At 37.4% G+C, this 16,425-nt stretch overlaps 1 protein-coding gene across 1 annotated transcript in view; it reads right to left on the bottom strand.

Moving 5' to 3' along the window:
• AGBL4 (AGBL carboxypeptidase 4) overlaps window positions 1-16,425 on the bottom strand; it is a 952,894-nt gene that overhangs the window by 563,866 nt on the left and 372,603 nt on the right. The window contains exon 5 of the mRNA XM_034063537.1: window positions 5,568-5,784. Coding sequence (XP_033919428.1) covers window positions 5,568-5,784 — 217 coding nt within the window. The remainder of the gene's footprint in view (window positions 1-5,567; window positions 5,785-16,425) is intronic.

The following is a 16,425-nucleotide window of genomic DNA, read 5'->3' as shown; positions in this document are numbered from 1 at the left end:
ACTACTTTGTGCAGCCCTGGTACTTAAAAGACCTAAGAGATCTTTTGGATCTTCCCTTCATAACTCAAAGAGATAAGGGGAATAAATGAGACAGAACAAAGCAGAATAAATAACATAAGAGCAGCAAATAAATGCCACAACTCCTTTCTTGTAGTTAGCCTAGGAAAGTATAAATTAAATGAAAAGGGAAGGTTAGATTTGAGGCAAAGAAAGGGCAAGCCAGATGAAGGACAAGTGTGAAGTAAAGGTGAAACGAAGAGCCTGACATGGAAACAGGAAGAGCCATGAAGTAAAAGGCCAATCTGCACAGCTACATAAAGTCCAGTGAGAACTTCAGAAAGGTCATTGACTTTCCAAAAGTTTCCCCATGTCGCTATAGGATGAAAGGGGGCAACTTGGGACCTACGGATGAAAAGTTTGTATAGACTAACACCATCACATACAAATTATTTACTCTCATTCTTTTCAGGAGGTTTTCTTCTTAATAAAGTGGATCATAACCTTTTTTCTGCAGGTCATTTCTTAACTCAATTGATTCTTTCTGTTTATATCTTCTTTTCTGTGAAGTTCCAGGTACAAAACTGTCAAAGATTTGAAGCTTTCTTCCCAATTTAAGATTTTTTACTCACAGATAAACAACAACTTATGCAAATCTTTCTAGAAATTATTTTACTACATGGAACAGTGTTCTTCCTGAAATTTAAGAAACAACCAATTTGTTAGTACATTTAGTACTGTTAATATGAATTAAATATTAGTACATTTAGTAACCTTGCACAAAATTAACAATAAACTATGATTTTATTGAGTTTGTTTTCTCTAAAACTGCATGTTACTTCCAACTTAAACCAAAGTATTTCTTGTTTTTACCATGAACAGTTGTATATAACCTACAAACAGATGGCAACTTTTAACAGTAACATGGTTTCACTTATCTTTCCTTGTTTAGGATTCCCACAAGCCAGTTTATCTCTCAGAACTTCCTTTACATTCTAACAAAGAAATTTTCCTTAAAGCTGATGGTATAGAATAGCTCCATATTATTTTTCATGTTATTTCTATAATTTTCTGTCTAACACACTGTGCTATTATACACTATAAATCATGTGGTGTTATTTTTAGATCCACCTCTACTTCTGCTGATATCCAACCTAGCTAAGAAAATACCTGTAGGAACATTTAAAATCTCACATACAGTTTTAGGATAACATCCATATTATGAGTGCTATGGAAACATCAGTACTATACAAGTAAATGGATACACCACTGAATAAAAACAATGTGCCCTGAACATATATATATATATATATATATATATATATATAAAGGTGCATTTTTACATTCTACAGAAATAAGACGTTTGGTTTACTTTTTAAAACATTATTTTATGGCTTTTTTTCAGACCAAGTAAATTGCCACAAATTTAATTTAAATGATATTTCAACCTAGATGCAGGCAGATCTATTGAAAAGTACAGTACCGGATACCAATGTGATTTCAAAAGTTTGATACACCATGCTGAAACCCTTTTTTTTGAAGAAGAACACTTCTTTTACAGAACTGTTATTCTCTTATTACATAACCTAATGCTGAACACAGAAATGGGGAATTTGACCTTAAAAAGATTGTCTATGCTTTTCGCTTCATGCTTTAAAATAGTCATAACCTACCAGTTAAAATGGACCAGTAGGTATCAGTGGAACTAATCAACATTTTTTACTGGGGTACCCAGTCATCTAGACGGTAAATAAGGGATATTTGGTCAATGAACCAGCAGTGTGACATCTGCTGCAGTTTTACACTCTTAGGCCCTCATTCTGATCTCCCTGATACTTCCATAAATCAGGAGTAACTCACATAAATTAAAAGCACACACCAACGTGGTGTGGAGTCAGAATAAAGCACTGCTCATTCCAATCTGTTTCACTCAGTACCTCATGTCTGCTTTAAGTGACTGGCTCACTTATGGAGCTCTACATTAGACATATTGCCTTTTTGTTTTAAAATACGTATGTTTAATATTTAATTTAACAGAATTCTATATTCCAGTCTTTGTGTACTCTGGAGGTCCCTTTGAGGCCCGTGGTTTGCATGTGCAGTTGCAGTTCTCTACAAGTGCAATTTGGAAGCATCAGTGCCTAATGGGGTGAAAGGAAGTAACTGTCTCCAATTAATATTGACTCTCTTTTAAATGACAGATTAAAATACTGCCAAGCCAATGGTGATCTGTAAAGTGGGCTGCAGGAGTTGAGCCAGCCTCACCAAAACTCATGTAATTTATTATGTGTGATAATGGAAATAGTAGTAGAGGTGCAGGTCTCATCGACTGTCCACACTATTCAAATGTGCACAGCTAATTTAGATTACCTGGTTCAAATGACAACACACTCAAAAACTTTGCTAAATCTGAAATACGGATTGCAATGTTACACATAACTATAACTGCACATGAGACTATGTAAGTATTACAAAATAGGTATTTTAAGTGTAAATTGAGCCTGTGCTTACATATTCACAGAAATATTAAAATTATTCCATTATATTATGCTATTTTATATTGTACAATACATGCAGAGATGAGAGACACATTGACAATATGCAAGAAAACTGATTTCACCGTTTAAAAAAATGCTCAAAGCATTTGAACTTATGATCTTTTGGGACAAACCATAGAAAGTCTGAAGTTACCCAAGGCAAACAATGGCAGAATGAAAATGGGAGTTTAAATGATACCTGGGTGACCATCATAGCTAGCTTGCAGGAGAGACTATTTTCAAGGCCATTTGGCACATCCAGAATGCGAGATAGCTCTCTGAAGTAAGGAGTACAAACATTAAAAGGTCAGAAATAGAACAGCTAAGTTATCCATTGACACTGGCAATGGGAATCTTTGCCATTTGGCTCTGAACCACTTTGCCATTCTGCATCCTAATGACAATTACATGTCCCATACTGATATTTCACTTTCAATTTTCACAGAATTAGTGAAAGTATTTAAGGAGTTAATGGAGGCATAGTACTTTCTTTAGAGAAAATATGAAATTAGATTAGAAATTAGATTGCCTTGAAAACATTACATGCAGTAAAACGTGCACTCAGAAAGCCTTCAGGAGTAATCATCCAGGCATGGTTTCTTGTGACTTGCATTTTACTGTTCTATGACGAAGAAAAATAAAATTTAAAACCCACAAAGATCTGTGATGAGATTCTGTTCTTTCCAAAAAGCACAGCTCAAACCTTCATTATCCAGAAGTAAAATTGTTTCAAACCATTCTCCATCTTCACAATCTTCTGTAAAATTCCCCTGGAGTGAACCAAGGGTATCGGTGGCTCCATGTCAGCCAGGCAGATACGCCACAGCCTTCCCCTAGCATGCTACCTTGCTTCAGCCCTGTGCCCAGCATAGGGACTTTAGAGTTTATCCTCAGATGACATCTTTAAGTTACCTTTCGCTGTGTGCTACCAGGGGTATCGTCCCTTCGCCCGGAATAGAACTTCTAAGGGCCTCTTTATGCCAATCTGATTCCTCTTACCTTACATAAGGGGCCAGAGCAGGAACAGAGCTCACTTTCTTAGCTCTAAATCTATCCTATATGGCACGCAATTCTCTAAAGTACAGCCAGCTTCTGCTTTTATGAAGAGCTGTGCAGTGAAGGCTGAAGGATCCTGTTTTTCACCATTTAAAGATGTATGATAGCAACAAAGCTCTATGTTAAAATATTTAACTCGCAGAGATCTTATGGAAATTGTCTATTCAAGCTCAGCAAAGACATAAAATTACCAAGCTGTTCGAGGACAGTTGTGTGTGGAGAAAAGCCAGAAAAGCTCTGAGATTGCAATGCTACTTACAAAGATTGCAGCACGAGCCTGATTCTGAAGCTTTTTATACAGATCAGCATGGTGAGCTGCAAAATGTTACCATATCAATTTCTGCAAAACATACTCTGTGTGTACATATAGCTATAAAATCAGGACTTACACACAGCACATTTCCTGCCACATTTTGAATGGCATCTGTTTGTTTGGTTTGCTGAAATATGAAAAATAATATTTAGCAACTACTGGTAACACAATGTTAACAAGATTTAAGAGTACAGCTCTGTCTGTCAAAATGCAGATAAAAGACAAATCCTTCTATCTCAGTGTTTTAATCAGTCAGATCAGGGTTTTGATGAATATGCAAATGTGACTGTTTATACACTATTTTCAGTGTGAAAGGAAACAAATTCAGTTTCATTATAGAATTAATGACAGCTCTGTCCTCTAAGATTAATAATTAAAACCCTACACACATTAAGATGATAGTGCTCTTTCCTCCATTCTCTGAAGATTTTACTTTTCTATTTTTTTAATACCCTTTTCCCTTATAATTGTTTGTCCCCCTAATTGGAATGATTAATAATTAATGCCAGCTCACGGATATCTAATAGTCATCTCTAAAACAAGAACAGTATTTAACTGACAAGAGTTAAAAAAACACTTTCTTTTGTAAATTCTGGTTTCATTTCTTATAAGTGATTTTTTTCCTCCAAGTTTTATGCCACCATAGGGATCTCAATAGCTTGCTATAATGCTGAAAGTCTTCAATTTTTTCCAGTGCAAGCTATACATATTATTTTATTCTGATTTTCACAATATACACTGGGATTCTTTTTAAAGCCCCAGCTGCTTGGATCAGCAGCCTTCACAGGAACCACAGCTTTGTTTTCTCCCCCACACACATTACAAGTTTAGGTCAAATCTCAGAGAAAAGATTAAGACAAGAGGTAAGCGCATGATAAAGTTTGAGAATGTGAAAATAAAAACCCAAACAAACAAAAAATGCAAGCAAATAAAAGAAATCCTCAAACAAACCCACAAGATGTCAGCTATTATTTTTTAATCTGATTATTTCTGAGTTGATGTGGGAGCGGCTGAGTCATGCTTTCCAAATCCTCAGGATAGGCAACATTTCAGAGAAAGGTTACAGCAAAGTGAGCAGAAGTTCAGCCTTTACCATTAACCCTCTTTCCTACACCAGAAGAACTATCACATTTCATTTTCATGAGGCCACTAGGATCTATACTGAGACCACTAGACTCCCTTCCATTTCATATCACAAAGAAAAAAAAAAGCAGGCATTTTTAAGATTAAATAAGATAGGGAGTTTGTGTATGCTTTACATTATTTTACCAAGAAAAGCTATAACCTAGTTCCAAAGACACATATTTCCTTCAAAACAGAAAAGCTCTTCCAGAAAGACAAATGGACAGAGTACTCCAAAATCACATTTCTTCAATAACACTGTTTAAGTTTCATCTTTTAATGTCTTTCAACATAAATAGATCCTACATGGGAATTTAGCATTACCTTGCATATTGCAAAGGAAATATTTTATGTGAAATTAAATTAGCATTTGTCTATATTTCACCATCTAGGTACACTACCTCATGTGTCACTGATAGCAGTAAAACAAATATGTACGTGTGTGTGCATTAGCAGGGATGATGAATTATATACTCTGTAAGCATTTACAGGTAGACATTCATAATGAAGCCTGCTAGTTGGCAAGCATGCCTATTACTTACCACGCTGAGTCCTAGCGATTCTCTGTGAAAGTAGTCCATGTTCCTCCTTTGTAGGTTGTCGAGATAGTGCTGAAGGCGAGTATAGGTGTAGGGGTAGCAGTAAGCAAATTGGTAAGTGTCATCCTCTCGGTCAAAGCAAAAAGCAAATGACATGACATAGTTCTTCCTGTGGTCTGGGCAGCGATAGTAATATACATTCTTAGAGGGAATTCTTTGCCTAAAAACAGAAACAACATACATATATATTAACATATACATATATTGACATAAGAAATCTGAACAAGAATGTTACGTGAGACTCAAATTTCTGCTATTCAAAGGAAGTGAAACAGCTTGAACATCTCAGGACCTGGCAAGCAGATCCCAGAGCCTGCATTTCACTCATGCAGACAACCTCCATGCCAGGGGCCTGTGCATGGCAGAGCTAATGTGCCAGTGCACCAGTCTCCACAGGGACTGCAGCTCCTTCCAGGTGCCCAAGCTGGCAGTCACCATAGCAAGAGATAGTATCACACAACTGAAGAAACCCACCCCCATAAAATGAAAGCGATGCACAGGCAGCTAAACTATCCTCTATTTTGCTATCAAGCTAATGTAGTCTCATACTACTACACATGCTTCAGCCAAACCTCTGGCTGGAGAGTGGCTACATCCTTTGATACAAATCTAATACACCAGCACAGGGATGAGGCATAATTAATGAAGGAATGTCAGTATAAGGCTACATTGACAGAACTGTTACTGAAATTCAGGACATCTTTATATTTTTATTATCCTTAACAGTCAGGGGATATATCAATGCCTAGCCAGTGAGTAGAAGAAAAGATGAATTCTTGAGGTAGGAAAAAAACCCCACACCCAGACAAAAAGGCATGGAAAATAACATAGTCATAAATTACAAAGCAAAGGAGAAAAGGGTACTTGGTACTGTTCCAAGTTGGACTGCTGCCTTTCTCGAGAGTTCTGGCTTATCTGACGAGATAAAAATGAATATACATGATGGTAAATTATTACAATAAAGACATTTCTGGCAATGTTACGAAGTCCGTATCTGTTTAAGAAATAACAACGGCCTGCCTGGCACCTTTCACTGAACTTCAATTGTTCTGTTATTTCTCAACATAAATGAGTAATATTTCAGAGGTAGCTCAAAATCTTGTTCTGCGGACTAGAGATGTTCAATATTTCTGTTTGCACCCTTGATTCTATTAATGGATTTTTTTAGCTTTATTTAGACAGGAGATTCTCTAGTCATACCATATACTTGTAATTTGATGAAACTAACTTAATGGTCGTGTTTGGCAACAAAACACTATGGTCCTGCAGACTCTAAAAGATTCAATTACGTAACATTATAAACTGGTATCTAATGATTGGAGCAGATCTCAGCTAAACTAGGATCATGGTGAGGGAAAACGTAATAAGATTTACAGACATAGCAGTAGTAATGGGCCTCTGTGTAATAGTTCCGAGAAGCTCGTCTACTGCAGAGCATCAGTTTTGGCCTTTCATTGCTAATATGAAATAGAGAACAAAACCCTCCCATTATGCCAAAGTACATGTTTGCCAATTAGCAGCAGCTAAGGAGTCTGATCAGCAAGACTCAGGATCTACAAAGAGAAACAGAAAGGAATTGAGATGTTCTTGAAAAAGTACAGTAAAGAGCCAGTGATGCAGTTAATTAGACTTCAAATAAGAATTTATTTGCCCACACTATTGCCTTGGTTCTTGAATATTCGGGGCTTCAAGAATTTACTTCAGCATCATATCTGGCTGGCAGTGTGCCCAGGTGGCCAAGAAGGCCAATAGCATCCTGGCTTGTATCAGACATAGTGTGGCCAGCAGCGCTAGCACAGTGATCAACCGCCTGTACTCAGCACTGATGAGGCTGCACCTCAAATACTGTGCTCAGTTCTGGGCCCCTCACTATAAGAAAAACACTGAGGTGCTGGAATGGGTCCAGGCAAGGGCAACAAAGGTGGTGAAGAGACTGGAGAACAAGTCTGATGGGGAATGACTGAGGGAACTGGGGTTTAGACTGGAGAAAGAAAAAGGCTCAGGGGAGACCTTCTTGCTATCTGCAACCACCTGAAAGGAAGCTGTAGTGAGGTGGGGGTCAGTCTCTTCTCCCAAGTACCAAATGATAGAAGAGGAAATGGCCTCAAGTTCTGCTGGGGAAGGTTTAGATTGGATATTACGAAAAACATCTTCCCCAAAATAGCTGTCAAGGTGCCCAGGGAGGTATTTAAAAGACATGAAGATGCAGTGCTTGAGGACATGGTTTAGTGGTGGCCTTGGCCATGCTCTAAGTATGATTTTTGGTTAAATAAGGAACTTGCTTATGACTAAGACCTGAAAATTATTTTTTAAGGAACAGATATGAAGGACAGAAAAACAATTGTTTTAATTTTTTTTTAAAGTATCAGTAAGGGAAAAATGCCACCAGCTGTCTGCATGCAGTGCACTAACCTAATAGGTTTCCCCGGTATCTTAACATATTTCTGTCATTCACCCTTACTCTGGAGTGCTATAGGACATCCCTCATTTGATCTCAAATCAAGCAGATGATATAGCAGTGGGTAAATGTATTCTAGCTCCCAGTCCTCAAACCGTAATGCAAGTTTAAACAGTATGTTGCTGAGTTGTTGAACTTTATTTGTTTCCAAATTAGCATGGGAAAAATAATAAAGGACAAGCTTCGCTTTATGTTATAAAAATTTCATGTAAAATGAGACCAATAGGAGGAAAATCAGGATTTCAGAAAGGCTAATGCTAATTGAAATTCATCTGCTGATAGTTAAATGTTTAAATGACACATAGTTCTCCTTGGTTCAATAACTTTCTACTTTTAAGCAAGTTGAAGACAACTTTGTTAATGCATTAAAGGCACTTTTGATATTTCATTCCCTTTCCCCTTTATTATAGAAGCTAAGCATCTGTTTTATTATCCACTTTGACACATCACTTTATGGTTGCATTTGGCTATTATGGCTAATCTTGATGTCTAGGACATCTGGTATTGACATTTCACTATCTGGTGTCTGACACAACAGCAGAAACCATCCTCAGTTCCTAGGTTTAAATTCACCCTCTCAGGGCAGAAAGTGCCCAAACTCTTAATTCAAACCATATCTTCCAAAATAATTATAATAGTACTCTTGTCACTGCTAATCTATTTTTATCTCTCCTAGCACTTTGTCACTGCTAATCTATTTGTGAGTCATATAGAGAAAGAGAGTTAGCGTTTAGATACCAACAACACATCTTTACACACAGGAGCCTAATCAGATTGAGATCTTATCAGGGAATTAAAGGCAAAAAGGAAAAAAGGGAAAGAAAAAGAAAGAAGAGAGACACAGTGCTAGATATCACCAACTGAGTTTTTGATAACAAAAAGACATTGCTCAGTTCTTGAATTAACCTTTGTGTCCTAGACGCACTATTGTTTACTCTTTCCCTTTTTTGTTCTATGCCTTCTGGAAAAGGACACCCACACACTGTGGCAGCAGCTGCTCCTATTAATTTAAAGCTATTACAAAAATTAAAATTAAACCCAATTACTTTGGCTGGTTTATAGCCGGGGAACGGCTTAGTCTGATTGTTCCCTCTGGTTATGGACAAAAACAATATTCCTACCTACAGGCAGCTGCCAGTGGAATACTAATGCATCTAGGGCCTGGCAGGAATAGATTCAGAATGAAGAGTCTAACTGCATTTCTTACTAGAGAAAAATATCTTATCATGGATCTGCAGAAATGCACCAACTTCTTACACTGTAAGTCACAACGAAGCCGATTTGTAGAGGTAGGAAAGCAAAATGATGGTAGAAAGCCTAATGCTAGATTTGCCATTTTGCATTTCCAGGCAGCTCACACTAAGAAATGCACCCTGCTAATTGATACACAACTGCTTGGATTTCAGCGCTTCTGAATGGTTGCTTAAAGGAGAACCATCCCAATTCTAAGAATGGCCACAGAGAATTAACATGCACACAACTAATTTCCAGTCTGTTTTTAGAAACGTATTTACAGAAATGAAGCTTGACACTCCACATAATTTTGAAACAAATTCAGACTGCCTAATCTTAAATATAAATGCAATGCAAATTTCTTTCTTTCAAAGGAAGATGGAAGCACAGAAATGAAGATTTTCTCTTTATTTTGACTCATAGTCCAGTGACAGTCAAAGACTTGAGTCAGTGGATTCGAGTATCTTCTCCCATCTGACAAGTAGCAATCCCAACTCAGCAGATTTGTTACTCCAAGGGTGAATGTACATGTGCTTTTCTATTCCTATATGTTTGCAGTCTGGAGTTAGGACATTTACTCTGTTTTGGTAGCATGCAATAAGATTAAATTGTTCAGTTACAAATAAAAATAAAATCAGAGTCTTATTCACTCTCAAAAACTTGAGATTTTCAGGGGCACCAGCATTTTACTCTTTACTACAACAGAGGTATAGCTAAGCTTTGAAAATTTTATCCTATTTCTATTTTTTTAGACATAATTTTAACTCTAATAATTTTGATCTCAAAGGAAAACTTTGCTATCTTTTTCTTTTTTTTCTTTGCTACCTAATTTCCCTTTGAAAGTTGAGAGTTAATCAAGACTTTAGAGAAAAACCACCGGGGGATGGCAGGGGCTCTGCTGTTTGTTATCTGTTCTTTAAGTTTTAAACACATAAGGGTGCTAATCAAATCCTTTTGCTGTGCCACAACACAAATAATTAGGAAATAACAATCTTTGGAATGCTTCCTCTCCCCTTCCCCTCCCCCCCTCCCCCCATTTCATGACCAAAGCAGGGAGCTCTTGCCCAGCCAAACTCCCAATGATTGTAATGAGCAGCATGAAGTCTTTGGACTGCTTTTTCATATGGCACTCATGAAGCAATTATTCAGTTCCTTGCCTCTACAGGATTGGGTTAGACATATCAGAGTCACTAGACTTCAAAGTAAAATGATGATCTTTGGAGGAAAAACAAAAAGCTGCAGGTGCTGTAAAAGATCAATGGCCAAAAGAAAAATTAAGTGATCTGACTTGTAGAGGAATGCTCAAGTGAATCCAATTGCAATGTAGTGTTAGCTGTGGTGACACACTGTGGTGATCATTTTCAACTGCCATCAGTTTGCAGATGTAAGGATACAACTCAACGATCTTATGCATTTCCAAGGTTGTGCATAGAATTCAGAGGAGTGGACCCAAGTCCCAGGCTTTGAGGAAGTTAAGTCTAAATTTTAAAGACCTTTGAAGCACAAAACCTGATTCCAATTCAGCTTTGGGAATTAACCTTCAGGTACTCATTGATACCACTGAAAACACTAGATCTACCTACTGCTTCTCCACATTTGAATTTTATTCTTAAAGCTGGATGTCCCTATTTATTAACTGCAAGAAATCAAAAATACTCTGGAGAAAATATAAGGGCGTTAATCATATGCTGCAAACTCCTCTTCTGTGAGGCAGCCCTTTCAAATTGAAGGCCTTACTGACTTCTTTCTCTGTTAGTCTAAGCCATTATTTTTCTTCTTGCTTATTCATGTTGACAAGTGGAGCTGACCATCTTCAAAATTCTGAGCTTACTTGTGACAAAATAAGTTCGTAGGGTTTTTTCTTGCACATAATTTTATATTTGATTCACAGAGCATGGAGTGACAGTGAATATGTCAGATGGTGTTATATATTTTTTACAGACAACTGAATGGGTTTTGGCACAGCTAACACAGTTTCAGACACTGCAAAATAAGTCATGTTTTTATTCTCCCTAATACGCATTCAAATGTTCTCCAAATGTTTTTACCATTTTTAACACCTCAAGGTTTTCTACTTCTACCAATACCTGGTTTCTTCTTACGTATAAAAATACTGCATAATTCAATGTCTTTCTTAAAAATCAGGAAATCTACACATTTAGCATATACTTTTCAAGGATTAAGGTTAATTAAGTATCACCTATAAAGACTGCTATGGAATTCAAACAACAGTTAACTGTACAAACATTGCTTGCAAAATCTGCATCCCTCACAATTTCAAGGGGAAAAATCCACAATTTTCTAATATTTTTTTCCTCGAAAACTTAAATAATTAATCAATGAAGAGACATGTTAATTTCTTTTTTTCTTTTTTATTGAGAACACTGCATTATAAATATTCATAATAAACATGGTACTGGGTACGTGCATCAGTGCTAAGCAAGGAGACCTGCGCATCAGATAGTATTTCTGATGGGAATGATCTAAGATCCTGAAAATATCCTGAAAGCACATTATTATTGTTTTAGAACATGAAAGTCAAAACTTAGAAACAGAATTGCATAAGCAAATGAGAATAATTCCCCACGTTTCAAACATGTATGGACGTTTCCCCATGTTCCAAATATTCAGGGAGAACTTGCTAAGATAGGTTTCTAACAAAACGGTATTGTCAACATAATGCAATGTTTTGACAAGGAAAATCCAGTGGTGAGGAGAAATGATACACAGAAAATAACAGTGAGAAATGTCATCTGCCCTGTATCTGTGGAATACGTTAGAGAAATGTGGTCCTTGTCCACGGACCAGTGTTCTAGGTCCTACAATAATACCAATAACAAAAACATAATAAAACCATTCTACCTAAAACCAGAGGGAAATGTTTTAATTACTAAATTACTTTTTAAGCAATTTCGTAGTAGACAACAGCACACACTGAAATGAAGTGCTGTTGCAGGTTCTCCAAACCTCAATATAGTTTTGTGGGAGGAGGTTTCCTGCAGTGCCATCCGTCGCTCATCACTTCTCTATCTCCCTTAAACGTAACACAAGCTCACACAGCTGAAAGCAAACTCCAAGTCTTTTGCCAGCACCAGGTACAAGTGGGGTCTTCAGTAGACAAGCAGCAAATTTACCTTCTTTTCTCCCTCCAGCAACCAAAGCCATACTCCCTTCCTCTATCTTTTGTTTATTCTGTCCAATTACTAAATCTTAAACTGCAGTTCTTTTCCACTGAAGTAGCAGTTCTAAGACTGAAATAATTCTATATAACTCTATTTTAAACTGCAGGGATAATGAATGGTGATTTTTTTCTGCTGTCAAAATATGATTTGCCTACTGACCACAGGTGTTCCAGCCATGTATTGCCTCAAAAGCAGTATCTTTATGCAGTGCTTATAAAGGAAAGAAAAAAGAGTGGAGGAACAGACTAATTTCCACAAAAAATACTAGAAAAAGAAAAGTTCTCATCCTCTGAAGATGTCATGAATGCAAGAGAAGGATGCAGGAGCCAGCATTTCTGTCCTGAAATGCAGGCACTGAAGGACTGGGGGGAATACTCTGATATTAGGGAGAAAACAAGCATATAAAGCCCAGAAGAAAGCATATCAGTGACCAGATCAGAACGGAAGACCATTTAAGAGGCTGAAAGATGGAAACAAGACTCACACACCACAAGCATGCCAGCTTCAAATTGGCCAGAAACAAGGTAATGGAATGATTTAAAATAAATGACCTTTTCAATGACATTCCCATTCTTCCAAAGAATTTCACCAAACAACTTACCATTATCATAGAATTTTAGTGTCTTTATGCCCAAACTCAGCATTTTACGCCATTATTCTTTCCTGTCTCTACTATAATCTGATATACAAACCCTCCAGATTATGTTGTCTGGAAAACGTGTACTTACAGCATCATACAGTCTATAAAACTGAATCCTTGCAATGTTTGGAGCACGTGTTGGCCTGGGAATGAGGGACCAACCTCAATCCCAAATTCAAGTCCCTGAACTGCACTACCAGTAAACCACTGGGTCAGCTCTAATAGCCTCTTAGCCTCAATTACCTAATTAGCCTTTTCTTCAGTCTCCTCTTCTCCCTTTCCCATCTGTTCATCTATTCCCACCACTCCCTGTTCTTCTGCAAGAATAATTTTTAAAATCTATGTTAACTTCATTTAGGTTAGTCTCAGGTGACTTCTCCTCCATGCAAGAATAATTTCTAAGTCTCCTAAGAGCCCCAACTTGAGGAAGTATTTCAGTAACATCTGAATTCTGAAACCCATGTTTAAAACGTTGATGATTTCACAGTCTAAATACAAAGTTGAGAGTGTTAATGTATGTCATTTTGATGTCAATTTTAACTAATTACCAAAGGAAGAAGAATGGATATGAAATAGTTTTTTACCAGTTGTAGCTTTGTTGAGGTTGGTTACTGAACTGTCCTTAGCAAAATCTGAAACCCTCTGGAAGCCTTAGCCTTCCTGATGTATATTATTGCTGATAAGGATCAGAATACCTCTGATAGTAGATGATGTATGAGCAGGATAAAGACAAAAGAAAACAGGAAATTGTCATCATGGATCAGACCTTGTTAGCTGAGAAAACTTACCCATAATATTATGCTTTATCCTACCATCTGTCTCCACTCAATGAAGACTGAGTTTGGTAATTCATTTGAAATGTCCAATTTCCTAAGCCTTCTAGCACCTTGTTCATTTTTTCTACCACAACAACATCTCAAATGGCTTTGGTTATGGAACTACCAACAGCAACATTTGGGTTTTTTCCTTTCATTTAGAGAATAAGATTTTTGTGTGGTTCCCTCCACATACTAACTTCTCATTTATCAGGCCTGAACCTTCTTTATCCATTTGAGTAACTTGTTTAGATCACTTAAAAGTTTCTAACAGTGTGCTACAGGCTTAAATTATTTAAGTAATTACATCATTTGTAAGTGTTACCACCTAACCCTTCACCTCTCTCCCTAGATCATTAATAAATGTATTTAGCATATGACCTGATAGGTAACTTTAAGAAATGCAGCTGCTAGCCTTTTACTGTGATGAAAACTGACCACTTAGCCCTCTGCCTTTTTGTTTCCTTGTCGGTTTTTGATCTATGATACTTGCCCTATCACCATATGTGACTACTTACCCTTTGTAGCAGTGTCTTGTGACAGACTTTGTCACAAGCTTTTAAAAAGTCAAAATACATCATGTCAGGCAGCTCGCCTCATAAGCCTGGTAGATGAAACCTAAAGGTGGGGAAGCATTCCCAGGAATTCCCAAGGGGAAAGTGCACCTTGATATTTGGTGGATTCAAAGGGAGATAAACAGAAATGACTGGTGAGCAAGCCAGAAACACCTTCTTTTGGCACATATTGCAACCATATTTCTGAAGGGCATTTCTGTTACAAAGGGAGTTACTTCGTTGCATGGAGAAAAGTAGGAAGTCTAGGTCAGGTAGCTCTGAGTCAGTCCAGCTTATTTAGTACCAAAACACAAAGATTACACTTTAAAGAAAAAGAAAATAAAAGGATACATGAGTTAAAGTCTTTTGAAAGATGTGTGAGTACCAAAAGCTGCTTAAGCCTCCCTGATGAGCTGAGACCCTGTGTCTGGTTCTCAGCACTGTGCTTACTCTTCTAAGGCCTGAAACAACAAAATCCATCAGCAGAGATGCTGACGGGAATCGTGGGTGAAAGCATCACAGACCACAGAGTACACGTAATCATGGCTAGAAGAAGCATTACATGTGGCTAGCATAGACACATATGGCTGGAGGAGTGAAAAGCAGCTAACAAAAATACATCACATGTATTAGGATAAGGTTAGCGTAGCTTCAGTTTGGCTTTGCTACCTGGCAATACTTGTTAATCTCAAACTGTGAATGAAAGAAGGTTAAAACTAACCACTGGTCTTGCAAGATGAAAACATTACTGCAACAATTATACCTCAGGGACTGGTTAGTGCTACTCTGAGCTCCTAGCTTATCACACTTCTCTTTAGTCTTTCTTCTGAAAACACCGTTTATTTTACCATCTAATTCCTTTTTGTGAGTGGGGAAGTCTCTAAGCACAAGTACACTGAGGACTGGTTTCTGGGTAAGGGATGATGTCAGCATGTTTGTAGTGACCCCCTTAAACCTGACCCTTGTTTCTATTAATCAAGTCCAGGGAAAAAGAGCTATTTTATCCTTTTTATTCTGCTTTCCTTCCTACGTGGCTGTGACTGAGCACGATCAGAGGCAGGGTGCTGGGCTTGAAGGACTTTAAGTCTGATCCAATGTGGCCATTCGTATTTCTTTTTTGTGGGCACATTCACAGTCATGAGAAAAGTAGTGAAACATGATTTTTCCTTGCTGAAATGTTCTCATTAAAGTCTCTCACATTGCTATCTTCCAGGTGTTTTATTATTCCCTTTTAAATTCCTGTTCCAACCATTTGCAATGTGCAGATGTAATGCTTACCGGTCTAAATATAGGATAAACCCCAGATACTTGCCAACCCTCTGGAACAGAGCTTGGTTTTAATGAGAGTGCATATCTTTGTTAGCAGTTCAGCTAATTCATTCCTAAGCTTCTTCCAAATTCTTTTATACATAAATCATGTGGGGCTGATGATTTACTGTTTTTTAATTAATCAATTTGCTCCATCTTCTAAATCTCTGATAGTGCCTCATCTTTATTTCCAGAAAAGAGTGGGTCTAAGATAGGTACCACCAAACTCTGTTTGCTATAAAGACTGATTTATGATGAAGAATCACCTGATTTCTTTGCATGAGAGCACATAATTTTAAAACATGTACAAGATGTAACAATGTGAGAGCAAATAAATTAAATTCAGCATTGCAAACTTTTTATTTTTTCCCCAGGCTACACATCTTGCTCATATTTGAGTTTTATTCTCTGTTCCTTCATATTGCTTCCTTCCATCTTCCTCTGTTAAAAAACTACTTTATAACATCCCGCTCTCCTTCAGAGTGTCGCAGATTAACTCTCCCCAGCCATTCCCACATTACTCTTGCTACAGGGACATTCTGTAGGTCTCCCATTTCTTCTCCATACCCACATGTGGCTGTGCAGACCTGCCTTTTGTGTCCTCCATTTAC

The sequence above is a fragment of the Melopsittacus undulatus genome, chromosome 6 (assembly GCF_012275295.1).
Source record: "Melopsittacus undulatus isolate bMelUnd1 chromosome 6, bMelUnd1.mat.Z, whole genome shotgun sequence".
In the NCBI taxonomy this organism is placed as follows: domain Eukaryota; kingdom Metazoa; phylum Chordata; class Aves; order Psittaciformes; family Psittaculidae; genus Melopsittacus; species Melopsittacus undulatus.
Note: the sequence above shows the minus strand (reverse complement) of the source record. Positions and strands in the feature narration are given on the sequence as shown.